Source organism: Leuresthes tenuis, unplaced genomic scaffold (genome assembly GCF_036924035.1).
Source record: "Leuresthes tenuis unplaced genomic scaffold, fLeuTen1.0.hap1 SCAF_21, whole genome shotgun sequence".
Taxonomy (NCBI): Eukaryota; Metazoa; Chordata; class Actinopteri; order Atheriniformes; family Atherinopsidae; genus Leuresthes; species Leuresthes tenuis.
This window is the reverse complement of record NW_027325375.1, coordinates 22441267-22469073: the sequence shown is the minus strand read 5'-3', so window position 1 is coordinate 22469073 and position 27807 is coordinate 22441267. Positions and strand designations below refer to the sequence as shown.

Below are 27807 nucleotides of genomic sequence, written 5' to 3'. Positions count from 1 at the left end.
TGACATAAAACATTAATAAGTTTGTCTTTAGAGAGGAGTACAGACAATGTGTTTTTGTGCTTACAAAAATCCCTTATTCCATTTAACTACACAGAACAATACAGAAAGCACTTTATTATTTCAAAAGGTCATGAAAATCCAGTGGCTTCAACAGAAATGTAATTATGATTTGTGCTATTTGTAAAAATCGGGTAGGTTTCCAACAGTGCACCCTTTAATAGTGCAACTAGGTTTTCGTTATTCGTCAATTTTGCCAAACCTTTATAAATCAAAGGTTTGTCTTCAAGAAGAACACATTTTGGATTCCCAAGTAAGAGGAAGCTCTGAAATGGAAGCCATCTACACCTAAATTTACTGTGGTTGGTAATCCATTGAAGGCATACCTAGAAATCAGATTCCCCGAAGCTCTTTTCGAGAGAGTGAGTGCATTTGTCAGTCAAAGATAACCTTGCATTTCCTTTTGAACACGTGTTGTAATGGGTTTTATAAACATTAAAAAAAGAGAGGAAAAAAACGCAAGACGTTTAGTGGGAACTTAATAGGTCATTTAAACTGTCCCAGACATGTTGCATGCCGCTCTCCATCTGCACTTTGAAGAAAAACTGCAACATTGCTGCTCATTACTTTTCTACTACATTTACGTTTACCTGACAGCGGGATGATCACACTGTAAGAAAAGGGCATTTCAACTGGCCCCTGCGCCATGTGGTTGACTCTGGCAACGGAAGAGGCTGGGAGTTATTTGCAGCGTTTTCCTGAGTTCCGCCCACATCGTTTCACAGGGATTACAGTTCGTAACCCTGCCGTGGACGCTCGGACAGGTACGCACGTTCCTATTCAGGGGCAAACACCGCGTAGACTTTTTCGGAAAGGTCGTGGCTGTAAAGCAATTTCACCGGGTCTCCCCTAATTCGTGGTTACCGCAGGCTGATGTGCGCAGCTGGTTCGCCGCTCAGAGTAACTTTAAATTCCTTTATGGGCTCTTAAACTGCAAAGAGACAGCGTTATGTGAGATCCTATGGGAAATAAGCGATTAACTGCGAGTTTCTGCCTTGTTGTTTAGCCGTTTCCAGGATAAAAAGGCTGTAGAGGAGGCGAGGTAAGTGTTTGTGCGCACTTCATCGGATTATCTTCATATAATCTGTGTCTTGGCCCCGCAGTGTGATAATTTTGAGTTGGAGCTAAGTGATCCGTGCTCGCTGTGTATTTTTTCCAAATCAGAGTCCTGTTTTAATAAATTGCTGTTATATAAACCATACAACTACTTTTATAATATTCAGTGGACGATTGCAATTTTTTCTTCACAGTTTACTGGACATTCAAATAAAACAATTTGCAGAGTAGTCATAAAAAATTATTATTAGAAGCTGACTTTATTTCCCACCGGTATAATAGTAAGAACCAAAAGGCAGCAGAAACTGAGAGGCTATTTTGTTTTTGTTTTGACTGACTGTACGTCATACTTAATGCTGTTTACGCAGACGTATTTGCTTGACTTCCCAAATGAATGAAAACTTTTAAATACTGTCAACATATTGTACCGTATTGTTGTGTTTACCTGAGTGGTGACACCATAATTATTACAGAGGAAATAAATCGAGCTTTAATTACATCACTCTGACTTCTCTGTCCTTCCAAACGTGATTAGGAGACATATCACACTACCGGTTTTCATCTCTGTATGCTGCCCTTCCTGCAGCATCTGTCATGCTCACATCACTTGAATCAGGGACTACCTTGAACAACTGACAGGAACTGCCTGGCTTGCAGTGAACAGGACAAGTCCTCTGACCCCCTAATTACTGCAGGCTGATAACAAAAGCTAGACATTTGGTAATCTCATTGGCTTTGTTTCCTGCTCAAGCCCTCCTACTTCTTCCTCTGCATGGGTAATACATGTTTGTTATAGATGAGACTCTATTTTTGGACAGATCCAGTGAGACATTGGGGATATTATTAATGCATGCATATCTAAACTTCATGAACACTGGAAGCCCCAGAAAAAAGTGACAGCGGATGAGATGGAAGGCTAATTGTAGACAGAAAAGGTGAGTGAGACTTGATCTTGATCTGTTGAGCATACCTCTAACTCCAGTTACAACTGCACAACAGCAATACACAGCTGAACCTAACCAGGTTACTTCTATAAGCTGGCAAGTAGGCAAGGGGAGTAGTGAAATCCTCTCAGGTAAATAGCTGGTTCATGAGAGGAAACTGGCCTGAAGCCAACTGAATGAGAGGCCACCTCAGGGCTCAAGTAAGAAAGCTGTGTTGTAGACACCTGGTGATTCAGGTTAAAGTTTGGATATACTCTCTGCTATAAGCAGACGTTTATTGGATGTAAACGCAACACTGACAGAAAGGGGACAGTTCTGTGGCTTGTGTGCTGTCCTAATACAGTGCACAGGAGATCAAGTACACCCTCTTTTCAGTGAACAATGCTGACCAGTTACAGCTTAGCACTGTGGAAAATTTCACAAATCACAAGTACCTCCTACAGATGAACTAGTTTAACACATATTTTCAGAAGATGAAAATAGTCCATTAAAACTGACATTTGCTGAAGTCAAACGCTTTACTCTCCATTGTTCTTGCGTCTGTGCGCTTGTGTTACTGTGAACAAAACTTGGAGTCATTGATTCAGAACTGTTGCACATGGGCTCCAATAAAAAAAGAATTCTAAGGTTATATGCATCAGGACATGATAAAAGATAAGTTGGTCCTTATCCGGTCCTAAAATCTGGCCAATACAGCCTCAGATGAGCAACAAGTCTCAAATATGTAGAAGTAGGGTGTAAAGAATAAGATGCACCTTTACTTTTTCAAAATGAATTAAGAGGGTAAGTAGCAGTCAGGTGCTGCTAATAGTGTACTTAAATAATTAATTATCAGAAGAATATGAGCACTGCAGTAAAAGCAGAAGTTTGGGCAGTTTGCTGGTCTGGAGCTTTCAGGTGTGTGTTAACACAGTGCCAAGGAGGAAAGGCATCAGCAAATGATCCTGAGAAGTAATAGTTGCTCCCCGTACACCTACGAAGGGTTATGAGGACATTTCCAAAGAATTTAGAGTCCATCATTCTACAGTGTGAGAGATTATTCACAACTGGAAAACATTCAATGCGTTTGCCAATCTTCCTTGGAGTGGACGTTCCAGCAAGTTCACCACAAGGTCAGACTGTGTAATGCTCAGAGAAACAGCAAAAAACTCAAGAGGTACACTTCAAACATGGGATATACTTAGTTTTTACACACTGCTTCTGCTTTTTGACCTAGTTTTTGTGAAATGATGAGAAGGTGTTGTTGGTCATGGGTAACCGTTCATCTGAGGTTGTATTTACATGATTTTAAGACTTTGTAAGGACATGATGATTTCTTAAAAATGCTTTTGATATGTAAAACCTTAGATTTAAAGGAGGGTGCACTTTTTTTCACACGACTGTTAGATCATTTATTTCTGGCTAAGTGTTGATTGAATACCAGCAATATCTCAGTATCTTTCTCATGATATTTTGTGTTGCAACATGCACAGTATTTGTTCCTTGCACAGTCTAGCACTATCTAAACATCAGAGTATCATGGCAGTAACACCGATGTGAGGCAGAATCACATACTTGTAATTCTTCAAGAAAAAAATAATATTTCTCGTCAACAATAGGAACCAAACGTAACAGCTTTTTTTTCCTTTTGTACAGTTTAAATCTAATGGAAAAGACAGATGCATTGGTCAATTTGAAAAAGGGAACTTTTCCTCCTGCAACCTGTGTCCCTGCTGCTAAGAAACTCTCAATAGCATGATGCTGGCCACCATTAGGCTTCACCAAATTATGGAATTAGCAGGTGATACAACACCTGCTCTGTAAAGTCTGACATTCACCAGCACTAGACAAGTGAATGATCTTGTCCATGACTGACTGGCCCTAGTTTAGCCCTTGATGACCACAGCTCTGTGCTGATGGCACCATGGTTACACTGAGACAATGGGCCAACCTGGCAGGAATAAGGCCTCTGTGATTTCAGCTCCAGTTGCCCCTTGTTTTAGAATGGAGCCTGGCAGCACACGATGGGAATGTGCGATCGGCACAGAAGACATGTAGGACAAACCTCCATTAGGTCTGAGGGTAACAGTGAAAGGACACAGATTGGAACGGTGGATGTGCAATTTCCTGCTTGAAATCTGTTTTGTGATTTAATTCACCAATAGATTTCAAACTATTGGTGGTCTATATATATATATATATATATATAAATATATGTATATATATATATATATATATATATATATATAGAGAGAGAGAGAGATAATGAATGTTTTAAAGTTATTTCAGCTTCATTTAAATCAAAGTAGGAAGGTCTGCTCCTTGCTCTTTAAAACATTTTTCTTTCACACTTAGTACTGAGCAACTGGCGGTGCAGATTATATCCTATACCTGCTTATTTTTTCGTGAGCGTTAAGTGCATGTACATTAAGTACATGACCTCTCCATGTCTGCCTCTCCTTACGTAGTGCTAGTTGCTGTCATTATATGAAGTGGTTAGGTTTAGGTATGAGAAAACGGTTGTAAGAGTGTCATGTTGACGCTTACTCACTGATCACAAGCAGCATAAGATCTGTGACAATCTGTAATCATGTCTGCTCATTTTTAGGCTATATATGGCATAATAGTCTTACTTGTTATTGTTTATAACGTTCACTCCTTAGCTTAAAAACCCTCACTTACAAAAAATCAGGTGATAAGCATTCCCTCTCTTCAGTTACCATTACACTGACTGTAACTATGTTCGTTTAGGTAGACTAAGCAATGTTGGAATTCGAGAGTGACATTCAACTGTCTGAAAACCAAACCATTGGTCCATTTCTGTGGTTATAAAAACCCTTAATTATCCATGAACCCGCTGTATTCTGACGAAAGTGTGACTCAACTGAAAGCTGAAGGTTTTAGAAGCTTTGCCATTAGTGTGAGAGCAGTCGAGCTGCTGTAAATGAAGCTGTTTCGTTAACTAAGAATATTATTTAAACAATTCTTTTCATATTCTAAAGTCTCTTGGTCTTTAAATATCTTTATGAAATTGCATAGTCCACCGAATTCTCCATCCAAACCATCACACATATGTAATGAATCTTTGGGTAGTCTGAGCAGCAAAGACTCTGAGCAGTGGCTCGTTCACTGACTGGGGAAATGGTCCTATGTGAACGAGTTGAAAACGAGACAGTTTTTATGTTTTATGTCACTGTCTCCTGTGTATATTGCCTTCAGATACTTTACACTGGATGCATCTGGTGATTTCGGACACAGCTATGACTGTCGTCTTGAGCACATGCTTATGTTAGCATTAAGCTCAAAGCATTGATGAACCTTAATACAGCCACAATATTACTCAATATTTAGTCTAAGTGAGTGTTTTTGCGCTTGTTAAAAGCTTGTGACATAGAACGTAGGCTGTGTATCGTGTTAGCCAGAGACAGATTTAGCCTGGTCCTCTGCCATGTTGTAATCTCTCCTCTTAGTGATAACGACAAAGGAGCAGTTTGTTTTGTCAGAGCTCGTTGACCAGGAAACAGACATCTGTCTCGTGCCATTTATTCCTGCTGCTTATCAAAACAATAAAGAAAAAGACAAAAGAGATAAGCAATTATTTAGGGATAACATTAATTTTCCTGTCTATAGAGCCTCGTAGTCAAGGATGAATTAGCTGAGCACTGTCAAGGAAAAGGGGACCTACTGTGACAAATGGGTGAAAGAATTAGATGTTGTCTTGTTAGACCTCACCTCCAGGCCCTCTGCAGTGCTACACTTGCTCTGCAGGAGCCTCAATAAAATGTATGAAGGGGCCTCACTTTTATTAGTGCTTCTGCTGGATGTGTGTAGGGGTGATTGTGACCAAAACAATTGAACCTGTCCCTAAGTGGGCTGAAAGACCCTTTCTTGGGCCATTCAATTAAATTCAATTAAGTTTTATTTCAGCAGGATATAGGTCGATAATTAGCTAGCACTTCTGGATCGAGAGTAGGTTTTTTTTTTAAATAAAGGGTTAATTACAGCAACCTTAAAAGTCTGAGGTACATATCCTGTCAACAAAGACAGATTCATGAAATCCAATATGGAAATTTTGATTCAAGGGAAAACTCTCCTTGAACAGTCTGGTTGGGATTTGGTCTGAAATACAAGTTGATGGTTTAGAAGAGACTGTTGTTAGCTCAGATTACTGCTGTTGTTAGCTCAGAGAGATCTACTGGATAGAAACAGTCTAAATACAAATCAGGTACTAAAGATACTTGTAAAGATGCTGTACTTACATCAGTAATAATGGTGGAAAGAATTCCATGAATCTTCTCTTGAATAGAAACAGTTGTATTAGTGAAGAAGCTCATGAAATCATCACTACTGAGAGTTAAAGGAATACATGGCTCAACAAAGCTCAGACTCTTCGTCAACCTGGTTACAGTGCTTAAAAGAAACCTGGGAATATTCTTATTCTCTTCAATCAATGATGAATAGTAAGCAGTTCTAGCTTTACAAAGGGCTTTCTTATATGTTATTAGACTATCCTTCCAGACTAATTAAGACTCTTCTAAATAAGCGGAACGCCATTTTCTTTTCAACTGTCTTGCAGCCTGCTTAAAGCATGCAGCTGTGAATTATACCAAGGAGCATACTTCTTGTGACTGATTGCCTTCATTGTAGCACTGTCAACAGTACAATCAAGTTCTACAGGAGTAAAGTTTAGCAGTGAAGAAAATGATAATGGAATGAATTAGTAATTTCATTCCATGACAGTCACAGAATCACTCTAAAGGTGGAGCTCATTCAGGCAGCTGTGTGCAATAATGTGAGAATTTTTTTTTTTCAAGATACACTTTTGAGTCTAAATGATCAAACTGTGTGACGCTGTGCAGTCCCAGATGGAGGATGACTTATGTGAAAGGACTGTCATAATTCTGATGGTGGATCTAAAAAAGTGGTCCTTCGCTGCACTCTGAGAGGTTACTTTTTTTGTAACATTCATAACAACCAAAAAAGATGAAAGAAAATTCTTACTGTGCCAAAAATGTAGTGTGTTACCCACCCATAGTGTGCACTACGTGTCTGCGGCTAAACAACCGATAGGAACCCAAAGACACACACACACTAAAAAAAACAAAAAAAACATTAAAAGTGTATAAATTAAAATGCTGGCGAGTCCAACAAAGAAAAAGAGCGAGTTAAATAGTGTCAGTAGAAACCTTGTTTGCATAATGCATCTTCAAATTATTTTTACTGTGCAAAAGAAGATATAGCATTGACAAAAAGTAGAGAAAGATGACGTCTTACTCAAATTTATCAGATTTATGTTGCACCGTTTGGCTTGAAGTAAACAGATAAGACAGATAAAGTATCTGTAGGTATCTTTGGATGTGATAAACTGTTTCAAGCTGTAGTTTCTTTCAGATTTTCACCCAGTGAGATTTAGATCATTGCAATGAAGCTGCAAATAAAAATGACTGCTATTGTCAAAAGGCCCACTATTGTCTGTCATCCTTTTGGGAATTAATTTTATTTTTTCTTCTATGTTTAGCAGAGAGCAAGGATTTTTGTGTGTAAAAACTGATCTTTACACTATCTTCTATCTCTGCAAGAGTCAGCTATGTAATCCATAAGTACCCAACGGTGTTCTTTATGACTCAGACATAAATCAATCATATTTAACTATAAATTGCCAGTGAGAAACCAAAAAACTAAATAAATACCTTAAAAGAAGTTTGATTCAAACATGTTTCTACAGCTATGTCAGCTACTTTATCAGGTTAGGACAGGTCACTATGCTTAAAACACAAAGGCTAAAGTTCTGATGTATTAGAGGACAAAATCACCTTTTCACTTCTGTGTCTTTACTTGTGGATATTTGCTAATCACCAGTAAACCCTAATAACTGCTAAGATAAATGGAAATGTCTTTACCACTTCTGGCACATGTGTCAAAGTGCAGTCAAGAGTCCCTTTGTGCCAGTGGTGGAGGACATTGTAATGAAAATGAACGCTTTTGGATCTTATAGAAAATGAAAAAGTTTGACCAATGTCTGTATGATTCATCCACTGGGGAACAAGAACTTGCCATTGTGCCATTTCATGTAGTAGAAGTTATTTCAGTGAATAGATAAAAACTCAGACTTTAGCCCAGAGGAAAAGTCAGATGACCATCAGTCAGTTAGAATGTATCCACAAGGGAACTTGAACATTTAATAGTTCACGGATGTGTTTAAATGTCAGCTCACTGACATACTGGTGGTGGAGTCTCCAAGGTATCACCAAAGACATTATGATTCATCCTTAGGGGACCATTAAATGTCTGCCCAATAGCTGTAGAGTTATTTCAGTCTGGAGCAAAGTAGATGACTCGATGACGAGTGGAACAACATTGCTCCACACAGTTTTTTTCTTCAGTGATGTTTCATAAACAGAGAAGTCCTTAAGTGTTGAATCCTCAGACTGGTATCATGAAGTAACACATACTGTGGAGAACTTGAGCTGACGTTGTGAATACTGTAGTTCTGTCTGTAGGTAACTACAGAAATGACCGCCAGTTATGAGTAATGCTTAAAAAAGAAGAAATACACTCTTTTGAGCAATAAAGAACTCTGAAAAGAAAGACAATGTACTCCACCGTCTTTATCAGAGAGCCAAGAAAAACATAATTGCATTTGCTGAGACATTGTCCCCTGCCACCGAGGCAACGGCCTTTTCTCTGAGGCAGAGTTTTCAGGCAACATGCTGTTTCCTTCTGGCTCTTTCTTTTTTTAGATGTTTTAACTCCTGAAAGGATCAAAGTGTGCTCACAGCTAGATGCTACCTACCTAACCTATTGATTTCTATTTGCCTCTTTTCATGGTCATAAATCTTCAGAAAGGGTTAAAGCTGAGTCAGAGGCTGTTAAACATGCACCGTATCATTATGCCTGTCCCAGACAAGACTCACCATTGAATACTGTGTTGACTTGCTCTCACCAAGTGTTGTCACTCTAAACAAGGCCAGGGCTCTCAACAGCTTCATGTTGTTTTGTAAAAATGCATATGTATGTATCTCAGCAACATGACATGACACAGCACGTTGATGAAGTGTGTGATTGTATGACTTTACGACTGAGCTAATGTTTCTGACTGATTTCCTTCAAGGTTCCCAGTCCTGTGTGGGATGTTAATGGACTGGTGGCGCGTTAAGGCTGAAGGAGCATGGTGAAACACCAACCCTTACAGGTCTACGAGAAGCAGGTCTTTTTGTCCTTTGTCACTGGGATTTATGGTTGCCGTTGGAAACGCTACCAGCGTTCCCAAGACGACACCTCCAAGGTATGAAAATAACATCTCATCATTCATGATGCCAGCCAGATAAAAAAGTCAGATTTTGCTTTTGATACTTTAAAAAGCAAAGCAGTGTGTTAATATTGTATTTCCTCAAAGAGATGGAGAGGCCTTTATTTACTTAACCTCTTTATGGTATCAAACCTGTATTTTCTAGTTGTCATTGTTAGTTGTATGACTGTTGTTTTTTCTACAATAGTTTATTTAAATGTCTCAAACCAATGATTTCATAAACAGATATCTTATTCACAACCGAATGTATAAAACATTTCAAATGTGTAAGAGCAAGACATTATATAATTTCATAAAAAGAATATTAGATCAACTTGAATTTGATGGCAACAAAACATCTAAAAAAAGTCAGGACAACAAGGGCGACAAAAGACTGGAAAAGTAAGTGGAACCAAAGGGAAACAGCTGGAGTAACATGTTGCAACTTATCAGGTTTATTGGCAACAGGTCAGTAATATGATTAGATATAAAAAGAGCACCATAGAGCGGCAGAGTCTATGAAGTAAAGATGGGCAGAGGTTCAGCAATCTGCAAAAAAGAGCTGCATCTGCAATCTGTGGTCCCTCAGGCAGCACTGCATTGAAAATAGAAATAATTATGTGATGGAAATCACTGCGTGGGCTCAGGAACACTTCTCATCGAATCATTGTCTGTGAACACAGTTCACTGTGCCTTCAACAAATGCAGGTTAAAGCTCTGTCATGCAAAGAAGAAGCCATATCTCAACATGATTTAGAGACGCCTCTGTCTTCTCTGTGCCAAAGCTCATTTCAAATGGACTGAGGCAAAGTGAAAAGCTATTCTGCTGTCGAATCCTAGAATCCTTTATCGGGCGAGAATGGGACAACATTCCTGTCTCAAAGATCCAACATCTGGTCTCTTCAGCTCCCAGATGTTTACAGATGGTTGCTAGAAGAGGGGATGCTACAGAGTGGTAAACACTGACCTGTCCCAGCCTTTTTGAGACCTGTGGCTTCCATCAGAATACAGATGAGCTCATTTTTTTCTTCATAAAATATCAAAATGTCCGACTGCTTAGAGGGAAAGAAAAATGCGATGAAAGTCGACATTAAATCTTTTTCCACCAACTGATACCATAGTATTGCCTTTGCGGTTTCATTCATTCACCACACATCGAACACTACTTATTCAAAAAGGGATGCCAAGCATCAGCTAATAGATGGAGTGGACGGATGTAACTGAAGCTAGTTTTAACAGCATCACCTAAATACTTTCCTGTTCGAATTGTATTCTTACTTTCAAGTCAATCCTCAATCCCCCAAGGGGCACAACACTATTAGTAGAAGCAGAGGTTGCAGTCTTGCCAAAATACATATTGTAATAAGAAGAACAAAGCTTTTCTAAAAGATTACATTTTTTAGCATAAGATTAAGATCTAAAGCAGCTGAGGAGGGATTATTATCTCTGCCTCCATGTTTAATGTAGTTAAACGTAGAAATACTGAAGAGTTTATGTAAAGAAAGCAGATTCTGAGGACAGTTTGAGGTCACCGGCTTGCTTTGTAAACACAATGAAACAGTCTGAAAATGACATGATACAATCCTGCTGAGGCTGCACTGAAACCTGATCGCACCTTAGGAATAAATTTTATTTTATAACTATTTTCCATTTTGTGGCTCTGAAGGCCTAAAAAGTAGGTCAGGCACAGCTACACAACAACCACCTAATGTGTAATTACATGCAGTAATTGTAGTGTAGTGTTCTAACTGTACTATGCATCGTTTTTTTCTTTAGGTGACAGCTATTGTTAAGAAATAACATTGTTTTTTTGACATATGGATTCTATATCTGCTTGAAGATTTTTGATTATAATAAGATTTTCCAGTGTATTTGAATGGGTGGATTCCCATAAAAATGAATGATACCAGAGATGTTGCAATCTACATAGCACACACGTAGGGGTGTGGATCTAACTGTGTGAATCTAGTTCGCACTGGTTAAAATTGACAAGACTGTGTCATCACAGCTGCAGTTAATGGAGATGGAGTTAAAGTGTGTTACAGAGTTGAAGAGCCTTGGTAAGAAAATAAAACTGATTACACTGTAAAATTTGTTTGTCCTCTTCAGGCTTGTGCAAGATATGTAATAAATTCTTAGCTTCATTTCACTTCCGCTTTGGTCATCCATTTGGAATTTTGGAATTTTTTTCTTTTTAAATTATGATGGTCTAAAACAAATCTCTTAAACGTTGATGTGATCCCATTCTTTTTTCTTTCTACATTCCTACAGGACCTCCAGAACAGGCCCTGGTAACTGGGGTAAATGGTTTTCACAATACAGCAAAGTAACAGAATCAGTGCAGTGTTGGGATGTGTTAAGCAGAGCCAGACACCCAGCTGTGTTTGACACCCACTGGGAAGCCACAGCTCCTGCTGCTGGGTGTCTCCTTTATCACAAAGAGCCACTGGTTCAGCCATAAATTAAGTTCATTTACTGGATGCGTTAGCTGGGAACTGTTGCTGTTCTAACCCAGAGTGGAAAAATACAAGCTTACAGCTGCCTCCCTGCAGCTGCCTTCGTGTTGTCCCACACTTGGTGCTTAAACATAAGCAAAGGCCAACATTCACAAAGAGAAACAGTGTCTGTTTCTGCTGCAGCATTTTTGTAGCTGGTCAGTGTTTTTATTTATGATGATCAGTATTCGGGAACTTCTGCTACAGTCACTTTAAATTGAAAGTCACAGATCTACAGTATGACAGGCGCAGACTTGTTCGAATCAGTGAATTAACAGATCGTGCAACATTTCTGTTTAATATTCAAAGCGTCACTTAGTATAATGAATCCATAGAAAAAAATCACATGACTTAACAGTTAGCTTTAGCCCTGTGAATCATTTTCCCATCATTCAGCCTGTTGCTTTGATTTGACTGCATTGTTTTTAGTTGGTCCTGTTGGGGTTTTCCTCAATTCTCATTTTTCCCCAGTTTTCCCAGGCTTTCTTACTAATGCACTGTACACTACAGTGTGAAACAGCAGACAAGCAGTGTTGTTGAGAAAAGTAGAAAATGTACTGATGAATGAGCGGGTCTGCTTTCATAGTAATATTAATAGTCATAATAATAATTCTATTATTTTTGCAAAGATTTGGTGAATTAGACTGATTTATGATTAATAAGTTACAGACACTTTGTCTTGGTTATTTAATCTCTTAATTTCAAGATAATGAAACATAATGCATCAAATGGCAAGCAAGTACATAGTGCACACAGTCGGTGGCCTACATCGCCCCCAGCCAATCAAAAGGGAGTCACGTTCAGATCCCTGAACCTGCCAGAGAAACTGAAAGAACAGCCTCACTAGAGGACTTGAGTTACACCTCAAAAAGGAGAACTGTGACAGAATTGCGTTCATCACCATTTTCTTCAACAAGGGGATTTTCTCATCATGCCCCGTTAGTCACTGCTTCGCTTTGATCTCACTAGTCACCCCCCTGCCTGAAACTAGAGTCTAAATCTAACAAAGTTTCAATTTAGAGATGAAATGGAAGATAATTTGGTCCTTTTTTTCCCATACATTTAATACTGGAATTCATTTTAGAGTCTTCAGTCCAAGACTCTTGAATTCAAGTGTTGAACCCTTAAAGTAGAAAAAAATAAAGATGAATAATAATAATAATGATAAACATTAATTGTTTAGGCTCCATATTTTGGAAATGTTTGGAAATAAAATTTAGCATTTCTGCCCATGGGGTAAATGGGAGTAATTGTGGAGTCCATTAAAGTGACTCATATCTAGGACATCACTTTCATTAGTGCTTGAGGTAAATGGACAACGTGGGCAACAGCTATGTGAAGTTAGCTCCTGCTGTACTGAGCTCCAGGTAGCTGCCAGAGCAATTAGGCATACAATCTCACACTTATACTACTACTGCTTCTGGTTTTTTATAGCCACATCAGGTTGGAAGATTCCCCTGATGCATTTCTATCGGGCTTTGCTATTGATTAATACTAAAGGTTTTCATTAAAAGCTGACAGTATAGACTCATGCTGACTCATGCTGACTCATGCTGTTTACTCGCACACACCTTTAACCCACGGGGGACAAATTCCCAACATTTAAAAAGAGAAAATATAAAATACCACCTAAGACATTTATTAAGATGCCGATCATTTTCACATTCATTTTTCATGTTCACTACAAAATGACTATGAACTTATCACTATTGTTTTCTAACCCCAAAAAACAGCATTAATTTGAAATTTGTGTTTTTACATGCCGTGCATCACAGAACCGATGCTCTACAGCCCCAACTTCACTTCCCCTCTTCTATTAGTCAGTCTTTTGTCTCTTATTTACAAAGTGATGTTAACCTTTTCATGCCATGTGTTGTTGGTAGCTACTAGTAAAATAGAAGGTGACCCAAGTTCCCGATGAATCGTCTTTAGTGCTTGGAACTTCAAGGAAAGGAACTTCAGAGCTCCTTTAGCATAGGAAACACTAGCTGCTGTCCCATGATTCCTTTTGGCTGCAACTTTCAGACCCACACTCGGATCCAGTCATCGTAACTGAGTTGTGTAGATAAATATGAGGACAGAAGAGTAAGAGTAACTTTTGTACCTTTTTCTTATCCTTCTTAGCTGCAAACCTTGATAGTTAAATCAAATTTTATATCACATCTTATTATACCCATATGATATCTATGATATAGCCTCTAATAAACATTGCATTAGATGAAGTATCTAAAGCACTTTTAGAATATTTTTTACAGCTTTAGTTTCAGTGTAGCAGAATCACATCACAGTTTAGTGTAAGTTATTGCAGCACTTGTCGTCTTTTCCCAATTCCACTGTACCCTGGGTTTTTCTGACAGCAGCTCAGACAGTAATATTATGTACAAATGTTTGCAGGTAAAGCTGTGTGTGCCATCTAAACTTTAACCGCTGTGGCTGGATCATTACTGCTGTTCTTCAGCTAGCTGGTCTTTTTTTAAATCTTCTGTCTATCGTAGTTTGTTGGTGGTGTGAACATTTCATCAGCTTTTATGTTGGTAAAACACACATACAACTTTCAAAGTGTTTGCGGTGTTTAGTAATAGTCCTTCCTGATAACACATACATTTGCCCAGCGTGACTTGTGGAGATTTCAGTTCAACACCACATGCTATTCTTTTAAATTCTTGCAGTTCCATTAACCTGCAAGCAAAACACTTTGCCGGGCTTCCAAAGGCAGAACTAGATTATTTGTGTGGTATATGTGAGGTATATGGATGCACTTCCTCCAAATTATTATTAAAGCAAAAAGGATCTTCCTCTGTGTTTGCTAATGCTGCAAAGCAAATGTGCATCCGAGGGAGCATTTCCATGAGAAATGTTAGTCTCCACAGCACACTCGAACAATCTCCTGACCACGGTTAGCCATTTCTGCTACATATACCCGGCCACTATGGTGGGTCAAGATTTGTACAATGATCAGCCACATTAAACGTACTTTTAAGATGTTACCTGACCAGTCAAGTGTCATTTAATTTTTATCAAAAGCATAAACATGGCACACTTTAGGGACAGCTCTTTTATTTGTAAAAAGAAGTAAATGGGTAAAATTCAGAGGCAAAAGGTTAAAGAAAAATTAAGTAACAAAGACAGTAAACAAGGAATTCAAACAAATGTTAACAAATAAGCAATTCATACAGAAATTACCATTTTTGTCATATTTGGTCTGCATTTAGTTTTAATTTGTGTTTAATGGATTGTGGGTTTGGTAGTTTCTAGTTTCAGCCTCTTATATAACCTTCTTGAAATGTTTAGTTCTGGCACGGTGTGGTGCAAAGCTGATCAATGCTCTGCAGGATCTGTTGACCTACCTATCATACTCTACACCTCCCCCTCACATGGCATTAGCTTCTAATCTTGTTAACTACCGAAGGGAAGAGTCCTTGAGCGCTGCACTGGCTCTCCTCTATACCTTTGCCACACATGTCAAGCCAGAAGACTGAAAAGTATATGGTTAACACCTGACAACATAAACACTTCTTTAAGTGATAGGAACCACATTAGATGTAGACTAACAGAATTTGTAAACATCTGGATTAGACTATGGTGGGAAAAAATGACAGGGTGTCGAAATCAGCAAATTCTTTTGGGAGAAAACAATAGAAGATGTAGTTGATCTGCAGAATGATGGTTAATGCATCTCAGAAATCCAAGTGAACAGTTAAGGTTTGAATTAATTAATTAAGTAATAGACTTTTTGGAGTCATTAGTGGGAATACATTCTGAGTAAATTTATGAATGTATGAACTTGTATTAACTGTTTTTGGCCTAGAGAGAGCAGCAAACGGCTGTAGTGCTACATAGTTATTGATTTTGAAGCTACATTTTGAATTACTGGATGGATACAAGTCTTTGCTCACTTTTTAGCTTGGTTTTGGTCTCCACCAACTCTTCATGAACACATGGTTTGTCCTCTGTAGAAATGCTCACTGTATTCAAGTAATGTCATAGATGGAACATAATCAAGTCCAGCTACTTTTGTGATGTACTGAAATTTTAGATACTTTCACTTCAGCATTTCCATTCTTGGCTTCCTGACACTACAGTGAAAGAATATTAACAAGTGGAAAACATTCAAGAATGCAGCCAGTCTTCCCAGTTGTGGACATCCCACCAAGATCATCCTAAAGTCAGAACATGCAGCACTCAGAGAAACTGCATAAAACTCAAGAGCTACAGCTCAGATTTTACAGGCCTCAGTTAGCATGTTGAATGTTAAAGTTCATGACAGCACAATTAGAAAAAGACTGAACAAGTATGGCTTGTTTGCAAGGGTTACAGGAGAAAGGCTCTTCTCTCTAAAAAGAACATGACATCACAGCTTACATTTGTAAAATCACATCTGAACAAACCAAAAGACTTCTGGAACAATGTTTGGTTGTAATACACAGCAGCAGGTTTGGAGAAAACCAGACACAGCATATCAGCACAAACACCTCATACCAACTGTCATGTACAATGGGGGAGGGGTGATGTTTTGAGCTTGTTCTGCAGCCACAGGACCAGGACACCTTGCTGTTAATGAGTCCACCATGAACTGAAGCCAATTCCAGATCCCACTTTCCCAGTGGCAGTTGGAACAAGCTCCAGCCTTGGGAGACCCTTATTAGGATCAAGCAGAAAAGAAAATGGATAGATAGATTGGGAAATTCGACTGGGGCGTGTCATATCAAGTTTAATTTCTTCACAAATGGTTCTGAAAACAACACAATGCAAGCAATGGTAAGATAAAAAACAGATTTAAAAAAACAAAGAGTGTGTTCAAAAGATGCTAAAATCCAGCAAAGATCTGATGGAAACCACAGATCCAGGCGGTTTCTTGGTTTCTTGTCATTTTAAGTAACCCATTTTGTCTTATTGAGTGTTTGTGTTTGTCTTTACAGTGGGAGTGTACATGGTTCGTCATCTTGTGTAGTTCTTTCCTTCTGCTTCTCTTTTGGGCCTATTTCTGGTTGGTGGCTCAAAATGACTTCAATGACTTCAACAGGTGAGTCTGGTCAGCTAAAAGTTGTTTATGACCTGCATGCATGTTCAAAAAGGCTGGAACCTGTTTCAGAATCTCAGCAAGTATGTAGGACTAATAGATTTTGTAAAACGGGTGCTTGGTGTTACCATTATGCACAATGATTTGTCAACATTAATAGTATCCCACCAGTTCAGATGTTTCAACTCTTATATCTTCATGTTTCAGGTTGGTATACAACCGTTCTGGGGAGTGGAGAGATGAGACGGTCTCCATCTTCACATCCACCACTGTGGGATTCAGCTACATCACATTCTTATTGGTAACAATGTTTTCCAGACCTCCAGTTGACGAGCATATTGGTCCGTGGAGATACAACTCATTGAGTCTTGCTTCTTTTTCAGATTTTAGCACTTTTCCATATATCCTTGGGTCAGCAGCTCAATCTCTACTGGGTTCACAAGGTGTTGTAAAATAACTCCCTTTCTCGCCTTGTTTGTGGTTTTATTGGAAATGTTCCATTCACACACACAAAAACACAAAGTGGATTCTCAATTGTGTTACATCTTTCTACAGATCGGAGTGTTGGCTACACTGCTCACCACTATCTCTGGTATTGTCTCTATTGATGACATATGGGGAGATGAGTGGGACATCCTGTTTGTATCACTGCAGGTTGGTCTACAATCAGAATCAATTTGGCACAAATTGCTCATTATAATGACATTTTAGTTTTTGTTCTGTGATAAGAATTTTCTAAAATGCTGCTTAACCTTCTAAAGTAGGCCGGTGAGGTTTGAGTGTGAGCATGCCTTTACCTGCACAATTATAAAACTTGATTGTTGTGAAACTGCTGTTGTACTGTAGCTGCATTTTTAAATATGGCCACTGACTTTCTGGATAAATAAACAACTCTGTTCTTTTTTAATCCACAGCCATATCAGCTGCATCTCCTGATCTAGTTTTTGTGCTATTAAATATAAAAATGGATTTACCCATTTACTTCAATCATGCCTTTTTGATCATCACAGCAATTTATGATATCATAAGCTACTGTATGACATCAAAGTAAAACAATGCTGTTGATGTTCTCTGATTAATTCACATCATTTAAGACACCTCTTTGTGTCTTTTGCTACCAGTCCACAGCACCTTACCTGCATATTGGAGCCTTGATTACAGTCACAGCTATCAGCTGGTTGGTTGCTGGATATGTGGTCCGCAAAGAGAGATCCAGTAAGTGCTGACTTGTTTTTTTTTAAATTTATTTTCAAGCTGGACTGATTTCTGTTTATTACTTAGTTTTTATTTATCATTTTAGTAACCACATGTTGTTAACTGCACATATAACAAAGTTCAATTAAACTTCCAGGGTTTTTCTTTGATTGTGTGTACTTTGTGAGTTAATGTTTCCCCTTTTGAGAACCTTCTTCTTTCAATGAATGGACACATAGCAAAATTTCACCCTTCACCATAAAATTTGTCGAAGCTAAGTAAAAGTACTACAAAGGCCCTCTTTTTTTTCTTTTTTTTTTAGCTTTCCAGGCGATGGTATTGCTGATTTACTTTATAATCCTCCTGGCTCTCTGCCTGGCACCACTCACATTCACCTGCCCCTGCATCATGGATCGCAACACCCTCAAACCGCGACCAGACATCATTGGCCTACGGGGAGCTCCTATGGTGAGTTGGTGCCCAGCAAGAACTCACTCATCTGATGCATTTAACTGTTCAAATGTGGGAAGTGCATCACCTTTGAGAAGGAATAGCACTTCCAGATCCTGTCAGCTGTGCAGAAATGTCATACATTTTAACACATCATACTTATGAAACCATAGAGCAGGCTGTATGTGTGCATAACTGCACTGTATTGCACAGCACAGTGGTAGATGACCACAGAACACTACACAAGCCTGCCTCCTGTTGTCAGACTCTGTGTACATTCGCCAGAAAATACTGTTCCACATGACTAACTGTAAATATATACATAGTGATGGTTAGAGCTTTGTTTCCCTACCCTCAAAAGATGGACCTATGTGCACACATATATTATCACAAAAACAGCCTCTGGTTTGTCTCTGTGTGGCCATGTGATGGACCTGTCTAGGGTGTTCCCTGCCTCTCGCCTCCTGGCACCTGGGATAGGCCTGACGGTTGATCATTGGCTTAGTCTATAAGGCCCCTCAAAATCTGTGCAAAATCTCTCAAAATGTCTGACATTTAGTGGTGAAGCGGCAGGTAGCAACCACCAATCTCTCCACTTTCTTCTTCTTCATCATCTGCCCTGAAAGGTCCTCTTCTCCTATCTGTCTTTCATGATCATAAGTATACCCAGACAGTGCAATAGCACCACCCAGACCAAGCTGCCACTGGAGCAAAGGTCTCCCACTTGGCACATTGAGCCATTTGTCCATGTAGAGCTACTGTAGAAAGACGACAGCACAAATATGGCTGTTCTCCCGTGTACAACGACCTGCTGCACAAATAAATCTAAAGGATTCTTCCTATTACCAATTATTTTGGTGAAGCATTTACATAGTGTGATATTCATACTTATATGTATGATAAGATCATTTTTCCTCATAGATCCTTGTTATTGTTATACACTGACTTTAAGAGTCACTCTCTAATTCAATCACATCCTCTTGTTGTGTGTTTTCTGCACACAGTGACTGACAGTAGTCTATCTTCTCTTTGCTCTAGCTGGCCCCAGAAAATACTGTGATGTCCTTTAACAGAGCCTTGCAGCATGGAGCCAGCTCACTGGAAGCAGATGTCACCATCAGGTTATTAATTACACATTAATAATGAGTTATTTATATTTAATGGACTCGATGTGTTTGAAGTTCCACATATAGATCCCAGATGAGATGTAGGCTGTAAGATAGAAATTATTCATTTTAGTGGGAGAGATGTAGCAAAAGATTTTCTTGCAGAGCTGAATATAGGAATGTGAGGCAATTATAAACACATTCAGCTAAAGTTTTGCATTGTAGGTCCCGTATAATCACTCTATATGCATTATGTGCTGTAAATACTGATCGTAAGCAAAGACTGTTTTGCATCTTGTAGTGTGGACGGGGTTCCCTTCCTTATGAGAGACCGCACGCTGAGACGAACCACCAATGTCAGTAAGGCCTTTCCATCCAGACAGTATGAAGATGCCTCCTTCTTCAACTGGACAGAGTTACGCTCTCTGAACGCAGGCCAGTGGTTTTTAGAGGTACTGAAATCCACTCCATCTCAAAACAAATATCCATTATTTATATAGAATATATATATATGTGTCTATGTTATGTGAAATATGTGAAACTGTGGGAAAATCTGTGCAGAAATTAGCTGCATATTCATAACACAGAATGTGCTTTAAATGCACTTAAAAAGTCCACATCTTGCTGTAGTCAGTCTCAACCACTCCCCTGATTTCCTCTGGTTCCAGAGTGACCCCTACTGGACAGGAAAAACCCTAACAGCAAAGGATCGGAGCAGGATAGGAAACCTAACGGTGTGCAGTCTGGTGGAGATGCTTCGTCTGGCAGCCAGAGCCAACAGCTCTGCACTGCTTAACATCCGCAAGCCCCCACCGGAGCACCCACGTTTCCGGAGCTGGTTTATGGACACGTTGTGGGCTTTGCAGAAATCAGGGATTTCCCAGAAAAGGGTGAGGGCTGCAGGTCCCTGTATAATAATCTTGTAGGTCATCAGTGCATATCATATATGCATACATATCACTGCTGATGTACCAATAGAATATTTAAATCTATGATCAGCACCTTATTTTCGACATCATGAAACTACATACCATCTGATCGGGGTCCTCTCATACCATATTTGTTTTCCCAGGTGACATTGGCCCCAGACACAGACAGGGGGAGGGTACGCGGACTTCTGCAGACCACAAATGAGAAACTGTCAGTGGAAGAGATAAGGCAGCGGGGAATTACAAGTCTGACCCTCCACTACAGAAAGACCAGCTACAAAGACATACAGTAAGAGCAAGCAGCTATTGCTAAGCAACCGGGAGAATGTCTCCGAAGAATTTCAAGGGAGATAGAAAGAAACTTAGATCAAGTAAAACCTAATGAGATAAAGTAATAAATAAATAACAAGCTAAGAAGCGATTAGATTTCGCTTCCTCACAAAATTTGTTTGGATATTTTATTTCCAGAGCAGCTCATTAAATGTCTTCCACGCTCCCATGTTAGTTATGTGTTTTCTCAACTGCATTCTTGGTCTGCAGCCCTTTCTGTAGAATTTCAAAAGGAGATAAACATGCAGTGGATATGGAAGTATGGGTTATTAAAGTCCTCTGAGTTCACATATCTGTTAAAAGTCTTAAAGAAAGCCTTTAATGTTGTGAAAAATAACCAAAAGTGATGTGACGTGAATTAGTGATGGTTGGGTCTAAAGATGACAGAAAACAATCTGCAGGTCTAAAGTGAGAAAAAAGGATGCATCCCAGACCTCTTTGGCTTGCTCATCCTCTCAGGCTAGCTGCATTTGGCATAATGATAACAAAACTCACCTGAATGTCCAATGGTCTATGGTTGATTTTTGTTGCGTTTTTTTGTATTGTTTGTAACAGGTTATGAGAAGAAAGAATGGGTTTTTTTCTAATTATTTTACTTAACAGGGGGTTTTACTAAGTTAAAGGAGGACTTTTTTAGTTGTAGTCTTCAAAGATTATCATCACAGGGGGGTGCAGTTTGACCAGGTGTGGTGGATATTTCCATTTCACTCATTCAAGATTCAAAATGCCATTTATTATCTATGTAAATGTTTTACCAATCATAGGGATTACATATAATTTGTATTGTTTTTTTTTCTCTCAGCCTTAGCTGAGAGAAACTCTTCTTGATCAGCTCAAAAAGAAATTAGCTGACTATCAAGTACCAATAAGGCGAGCATATGCTCATTTTTAGATCTTATTGCTGATAATGTGCCAACTGGTTGTTATAAAAAAAAATAATTAGCTTTGTTTTTAGCAAACATACTGACACAGTGAGAAAGTTACAGCTAAAATAAGCTGCATCCATGAGGTTAAAGTAGTAAGTTCTGCATCAGATTTCTGTCCTTTACTGCTCCAAAGCTGTCTCCAGCGACGAAAAGCGGCACCATTTTTTGTTACGTTTGTTTTGTCCCTTTATTGTCATTTTGTATCTTGTGCTGCTGAACACGGTTTCTTCGTAAGAGGGAGTAGTGGAGATTGTAATGTTAACTTTCCAGGAGCTTCCTCACTAAATTCTGCTTATCTCCTTGCCCTGTTTGCTGAGATTAGCTATTGCTTATTCTTTTGTTGGTTCCAGTATAGATAAGGGGTCTGATTGAATAGTCAAATAAATTACCTCCTTTTGGCTCTTTTCATTGATCTTATTGGAGGAAGTTATGGGGTCAAGGACGGGTAGTAAGAGAAATTCATAAGGACTTAGGTAAAGATGACCATGCGGCAATTAGAAACTCCACTAAGATGTGATGTGGTTCTGCATCCCTGATATTACAGACGTTCAATAAATATCCTATAAAAAGCGCTTTAGATGTATAATGTGTACATATAGTACTGAATTAGTCTTGGCAAGTAACTTTTGAATAATTGTTTTTTGGATCTTTCATTGTACATTTTGATTTGCACACATAACTTGCGACCTCATGCATCACTTTTGCCAGTAACACTAAACTTTGTTTGGATAAAATGTTGCTGGTTTCACGGGGTTGACTTTCCAATGACAGCAGAGTAACAACACAGGACATGAGTTTTGACAAGAGGATAGCAAGGAGCAAAGAAGTGAGAAAATGGAAGGCTTTTCTTTCCAATGCTGACCTGTATTTTTCCTTCTCCCAGGGAATATTTGGCCAACAATGTGAGTGTGACCGTCTACCCTGTGAATGAGCCCTGGCTCTACTCCACTCTGTGGTGTAGTGGGGTGCATTCTGTGTCCTCTGATGCCCCTCAAGTCCTCAAAAAAGTGCCTTACCCTATCTGGCTCATGGTAAGCAGCTCTCCTTCTCTCATTTGGCACTACACACACACACCCACACACACACACATACGCATTCAAGCAGACAAGGTCAGACAGCGTGACGAGAGGACAGCAGGAGAGAGGACAGAGACTGACAAGGGCCCAGCAAGACTTAAGGGCAAGGAAAATATCAGGGAGCTCAGCAGCAAACTTTAGCTCAGCATGACATTGGAAAACATCAGGATCCTGTGAAAGAGGCCAAGACAGATCAAGACAAGAGCAGGGATGTCCTGCAGCTGTCCTGCAGCCTTTTGCCCTAATCAGTGCCATTTGTTAGTTTTAGGAGACATGAACATCTGCACTGACCTCTTGTGGCAACAATGTAAAACTACTTTTTTTTTTGTTATTCTTGCAGAGTCATAGTGCTTACAACTTCATCTGGATCTCTTCAGATCTAGTCTCCCTTGCCGTAGTCATAGGGATTTTCACTTTCCAGAAGTAAGTAACGTTTGAACCATGAATCATTTTGAATGTCAGAGACATACAGCAAGTATATCTTCAGCACATAAGCAGTCATTATACAAAAAAAAAAGGAAAAAAGATTATTACCAGAGAAATTGTTAGAAAGTAGCACCTCAGCCTTTGATTTAAAAAACGGACATATGTGACATCGAATTTTCTGTCATTAGTTCAGTTTTTTCCAACCTGGTTGTGTGATTTCACAAGTGGACAGAAGAAAATTCTTAGGGGTCTAATGTATTGCACTGAAATATGCTGTGAATTTAAAAGGATCTGTTATCATTAGTTCAAGTGTATTAAAACTGGGGGGGGTTTCTGTGAATCCACCTTGTTGACACCAGCATCTGTGTGGGATTGGGACTGGGCACAGCCCTGTCAAGTCTGCTGCTTCCACATTGACTGTTTATTCTGCTCTTTTCTTTCTTTTCTCTTTTTTTTCCCAACTGTGTTTGTCTTCTGGGTCTTCCCATGTTTGTCCTCCATGCTGCAACCTTTTACTGTCTTCCTGTCTTCTCTTCCTCCTTTGACATTCTTTCTTTGTCCTGTGCTCTGCCTGATCTGCATGCAACCTTCCTCTGCTGCCCCCTGGCATCTGTCAGCTATCATATGATCAGGTAACTGCTGTATCTGCCTCGGCCTTCGTTTCTGCCTCCTTGTCTGTTCTTGTGCTTTTTATGCCTTACACCCCAAAGCTGATCCCTCCTTTCCTTCACTTGTTTACCTCCTCCTTACCAATTTGCGTGGTAAATGTATACTATATTATTGTGTGTGGCTACTGGCTTAAAAGGTTTAATGAAATGGCTGCAATAATTGGCCCCTTCTGCTTGTATCTGTGTTATCTGTGTTTGCTGCAACAGGTGGAGGATTAGTGGGATGCAGAACTACAACCCGGAACACATCATGTTGAGTGCTGTGGCCCGACGGCCCAGTCGAGACGTGAACATCATGAAGGAGAAGCTCATATTCTCAGGTGCATCTCTGACAGAGGTCACACACAAAAACACAAAATTGTGGTTGCAACATTTAACACTTTTGTAAGCAGCCATTTTTAGGTTTGTAGTGGAAGCAACACTTAATACTAAGCACAGCCAATCTATGGAATAATGTAGTTGCCTTATAGTATGTAATTCTGGACAAACAGAAGTTGATGATAAAATAAGTCTACAGCTGGATACGTGAAGCTCAAGGAGTATGTGCTCGTATTTGGTCAGTGGTGGAACTTCCCTGTTGTTGAATCGCCACCGTAACGTGGTGAAGGGTTTGGGTATCCCCATGATCCTGAGAGCTTTGTTGTTGGGGGCGTTAGCCCCTGGTAGGGTCTCCCATGGCAAATTAAAGGAGGAATTTGGCAAAGCTGCACCAGAGGAAAGTAGTTAGCTTGACGGAGAAGGGAAACTGGGGCACTTTCATGGAGCCAGGCCTGGAAGGGAGGGAGCTGGCGAGTGCCTGACTCCGAGCCTTGACTCCTAGGGCTCGGTCGGGCTTAGCCCGAAGAAGAATCAGGAATCAACCTTCACGTGGGCCCACCACTTGCGGGGAGGAAAATTCAAGGTCTGGTGCAATGTAAGCTGAATGGCAGGGGAAGGCGGAGATCTGGGCGTGCCAATCCCCGGCGTTGCAAACTGGCTCTTGGGATGTGGATGCGTCACCTCACTGGCGGGGAAAGAACCTGAGCTGGTGTGTGAGGTGTAGCGGTATCAACTAGATATAGTTGAGCTCACTTCCACACACAACATTGGCTCTGGAACCAAACTGCTGGAGAAGGGCTGGACTCTCTCATATTGGGAAGTTGCCCATGGAGAGAGGAGTTGGAGATTTTTACCCGGTGAACGAGAGGGTCACCGGGTGGAGGGAAAGTTCTGACTGTTGTTTGTGCATATGCACCAAACAACAGTCCAGATTATCCGGCCTTCTTGGAGTCTCTTTGTGGCGTCCTGGAGAGAGTGTCACCTGGGGATTCCATTGTTTTTCTGGGGTACCTCAATGCTCATGTTGGCAATGATGGAGTGACCTGGAGAGGTGTGATTGGGCAGAACGGCCTCCCTGATCCCTGATGGGATAGCTCCCTGGGAATATTTAAGTCGAGCCTATACATACAGGAGGGATCCCCAAATCTTATATCAGTCAGACTAATATATTAATATAGAGTATTTCTCTGGTGCAAATGTGCTGACTGGATCTGATGATGCTGCCCTGACAGATAACAGCAAAGCAGATTCTACACCAATGAGGTTGATTGATGAGGATGAGGTGATTGTTACATACATTATGCCACAAAGAGGTCCACAGATCTCCACCATGCACAACAATATCAGCGAAAGATCAACATTTCGTAGCCCATGATTTTTTGAGACTGGCCAAGTCCAGAAAAGCAATCCCATGGGCCTTGTGCTCATGTTGGCGGAAATGATTGATAATTATGTTCAAAGATTATGTAGCGTCTTCAGGTCATTAGAGCAACTGTGTGTGAAGTCTTAAATTGGAGGTCATTAACGTGACAGTGACAAAGTAAAAAGAAAGTCTTGTAGTCTTAACCATTATGTTTTTTAACCCGAACTGCATAGTTTTGGTTTCTAACACCAAGCAAGCAATGCTACAGGATGTTGTTATGGTCATAGTTAAGGGTATAAACAAATGACCTGGTTTGGTTGTTTCAGTTGGAGAACTTGTTTGGTCCTTCCTTTCCTTCTGTCATTCCTTTGTCCCCTCCTCTCCTCTGTTCCTTCCCTTCTTTCCTTCCTTTCCCTCTTTTCTTCCTTCCTTCTTTCTCTAAATCTCTCTATGGCTTAAATTTTGAATATGTATAGCACAGCACACCCAGTCCAGTATTACATGACTGAGGGAGCTTGTAATATTTTCATAAAGTTGTCCTGTTTATTATTAGCCCCCTCTTTACAAGGATATTTTCTTATTTGATTATATATTGAAGGGAATTTGTAGTTTGTCTATGAAATACTTTTGTATGTGGTCCATTTGCAGATACTCAAACTATTTATATTCAAAGACACAAAGACTCTCTTATGAACTGACTTGGGCTTATCTACATCTGCTGCCTTCATAAATACTCCATAAAACTGAAAAAGGGATACAAAATGTGAAAGGTGGATGTAATGTTTCAGTATGTTGATGTCTGCCGTGTGTAATTCTGCTAAAATATGTGAATTCCTCTTAGCACCATCAATAATTTCACTGTTTCTCTGTCGTTTTCAGAGCTTAACAATGGGCTGGGAAGCACAGAGGAGCTTTCTTTGTATCCTGAGAACGGTCACGTGAGATACTCCCATGGAGGCCTCAGTCGCTGAAAAACATCAGCCTGATTAAATTGGACACTGATTAAACTTATTTTCTTGCAAGAAGTGGGGACATAAGGAATAATAATAATAATAATAATAATAATAATAATAATAATAATGATGATCATATAAGGATAAGGAATCAACATCCTCTCCAGGTGATAGATAGCTACCATATTGAGTCTAAAGTACCAACAAATTTTCTTCTGTATGGCCTATTTCTTTATCATTTTAAATGTTAGAACATAGTTATCCCCTTGGCTGTGATATATTTAGTACATACATCTCTTATCGTTTAACGCTGCATTCCAATATTCCATAACTCAGTGAAAGACTTCCAGTCTAAGCCATGCTCCTCTGAAATAGTTTCTCATTTAAAAAAAATACTCTGCTGTACTTGTTACTTTTAATTATTGTACATTTGTGTTGAAAAAAAAGAAGAGAACATCAATGATCAGTGGAAATACATGGCTTAGTATGTGCCTATGGCCTCATGACTAAAGAGGTTTGCTTACAAATGAGTTAAAGTCTCATCACATTGAGTCTAATGGAACAAAAGCCAATGATGATATGAGACTGGAATGCTTTTTCTTTGTCAATAAATTTGCTCTCTACTAATGAAACGTGGGCCAAAATTCCATCTGATTAACATGGCACGAGTTTGAATATTTATTTAATCTGAGAAAGAGTACTGTTGAGGTTTTCCTTATTGTTTCACTGATGTTTTACAATAGCGACTGGGCTGTGGTGTTCTCTGTATTATAAACTGATGTAAATATGACTTGTTTTTATTGTTGCTCCCTTGCAAGAGAATTTTCTGTGGTTTGAGTCTATGGATTGTATATTTCGTGTTTGCATTTATGATCAATTTCTTGTCACTGAAGTGTGACAGATATAAGGGCGTATGTGAAACCTTGTTTTCTTGCAATTTCATGAGATGAGGTGCTTTAGGGGTTTTGCAAGAATATTATTGTTAATGTTCTAATCTTTTTTTTCCTGCCTCTTTTCTGTCATGCCATGATTGCTTTACGTGTAGCCATTAGCTAATACAACTTTCACATGCTGCCTTTTTGTTACATGGATGTACTTGTAGAGTACGTTTGTCTTTTTTTTCCTTTTATAGGAGTATTATTTCAGCTTACAGCCTCTCCTAGCTGCAGACATGTTGATTATTCAATAAAGAAATTATTGTTTTCCCTCTTGAAAAATGTATAACTTGT

At 39.4% G+C, this 27807-nt stretch overlaps 1 protein-coding gene across 2 annotated transcripts; it reads left to right on the top strand.

The window, feature by feature from the left end:
- The first annotated feature begins 806 nt into the window (after positions 1-806).
- gdpd5a (glycerophosphodiester phosphodiesterase domain containing 5a) lies at positions 807-27795 on the top strand. 2 transcript variants are annotated; one of them, XM_072375377.1, is made up of 16 exons: positions 807-1099; positions 9148-9321; positions 16739-16842; positions 17047-17140; positions 17223-17282; positions 17395-17493; positions 17961-18054; positions 18356-18501; positions 19522-19604; positions 19891-20041; positions 20258-20479; positions 20662-20807; positions 22658-22805; positions 23191-23273; positions 24152-24264; positions 26505-27795. In XM_072375377.1, the coding sequence occupies exons 2-16, from the start codon at positions 9205-9207 to the stop codon at positions 26594-26596; spliced, it is 1752 nt and encodes a 583-aa protein (XP_072231478.1). In that variant the 5' UTR covers positions 807-1099; positions 9148-9204; the 3' UTR covers positions 26597-27795. The 2 variants fall into 2 exon arrangements, with proteins under 2 accessions (XP_072231478.1, XP_072231479.1); XM_072375378.1 differs by lacking the exons at positions 23191-23273; positions 26505-27795 and having other exon boundaries at positions 24152-24248.
- The last annotated feature ends 12 nt before the right edge of the window (positions 27796-27807 follow it).

Excerpts from the sequence above, each read along its gene's own strand:
- gdpd5a (XM_072375377.1), top strand. The coding sequence starts at position 9,205 with ATGGTGAAACACCAACCCTTACAGGTCTACGAGAAGCAGGTCTTTTTG. Across the intron at positions 18,055-18,355 it reads GGTCCGCAAAGAGAGATCCA|CTTTCCAGGCGATGGTATTG; the intron begins GTAAGTGCTGAC and ends TTTTTTTTTTAG. Across the intron at positions 20,480-20,661 it reads CAGGGATTTCCCAGAAAAGG|GTGACATTGGCCCCAGACAC; the intron begins GTGAGGGCTGCA and ends TTGTTTTCCCAG.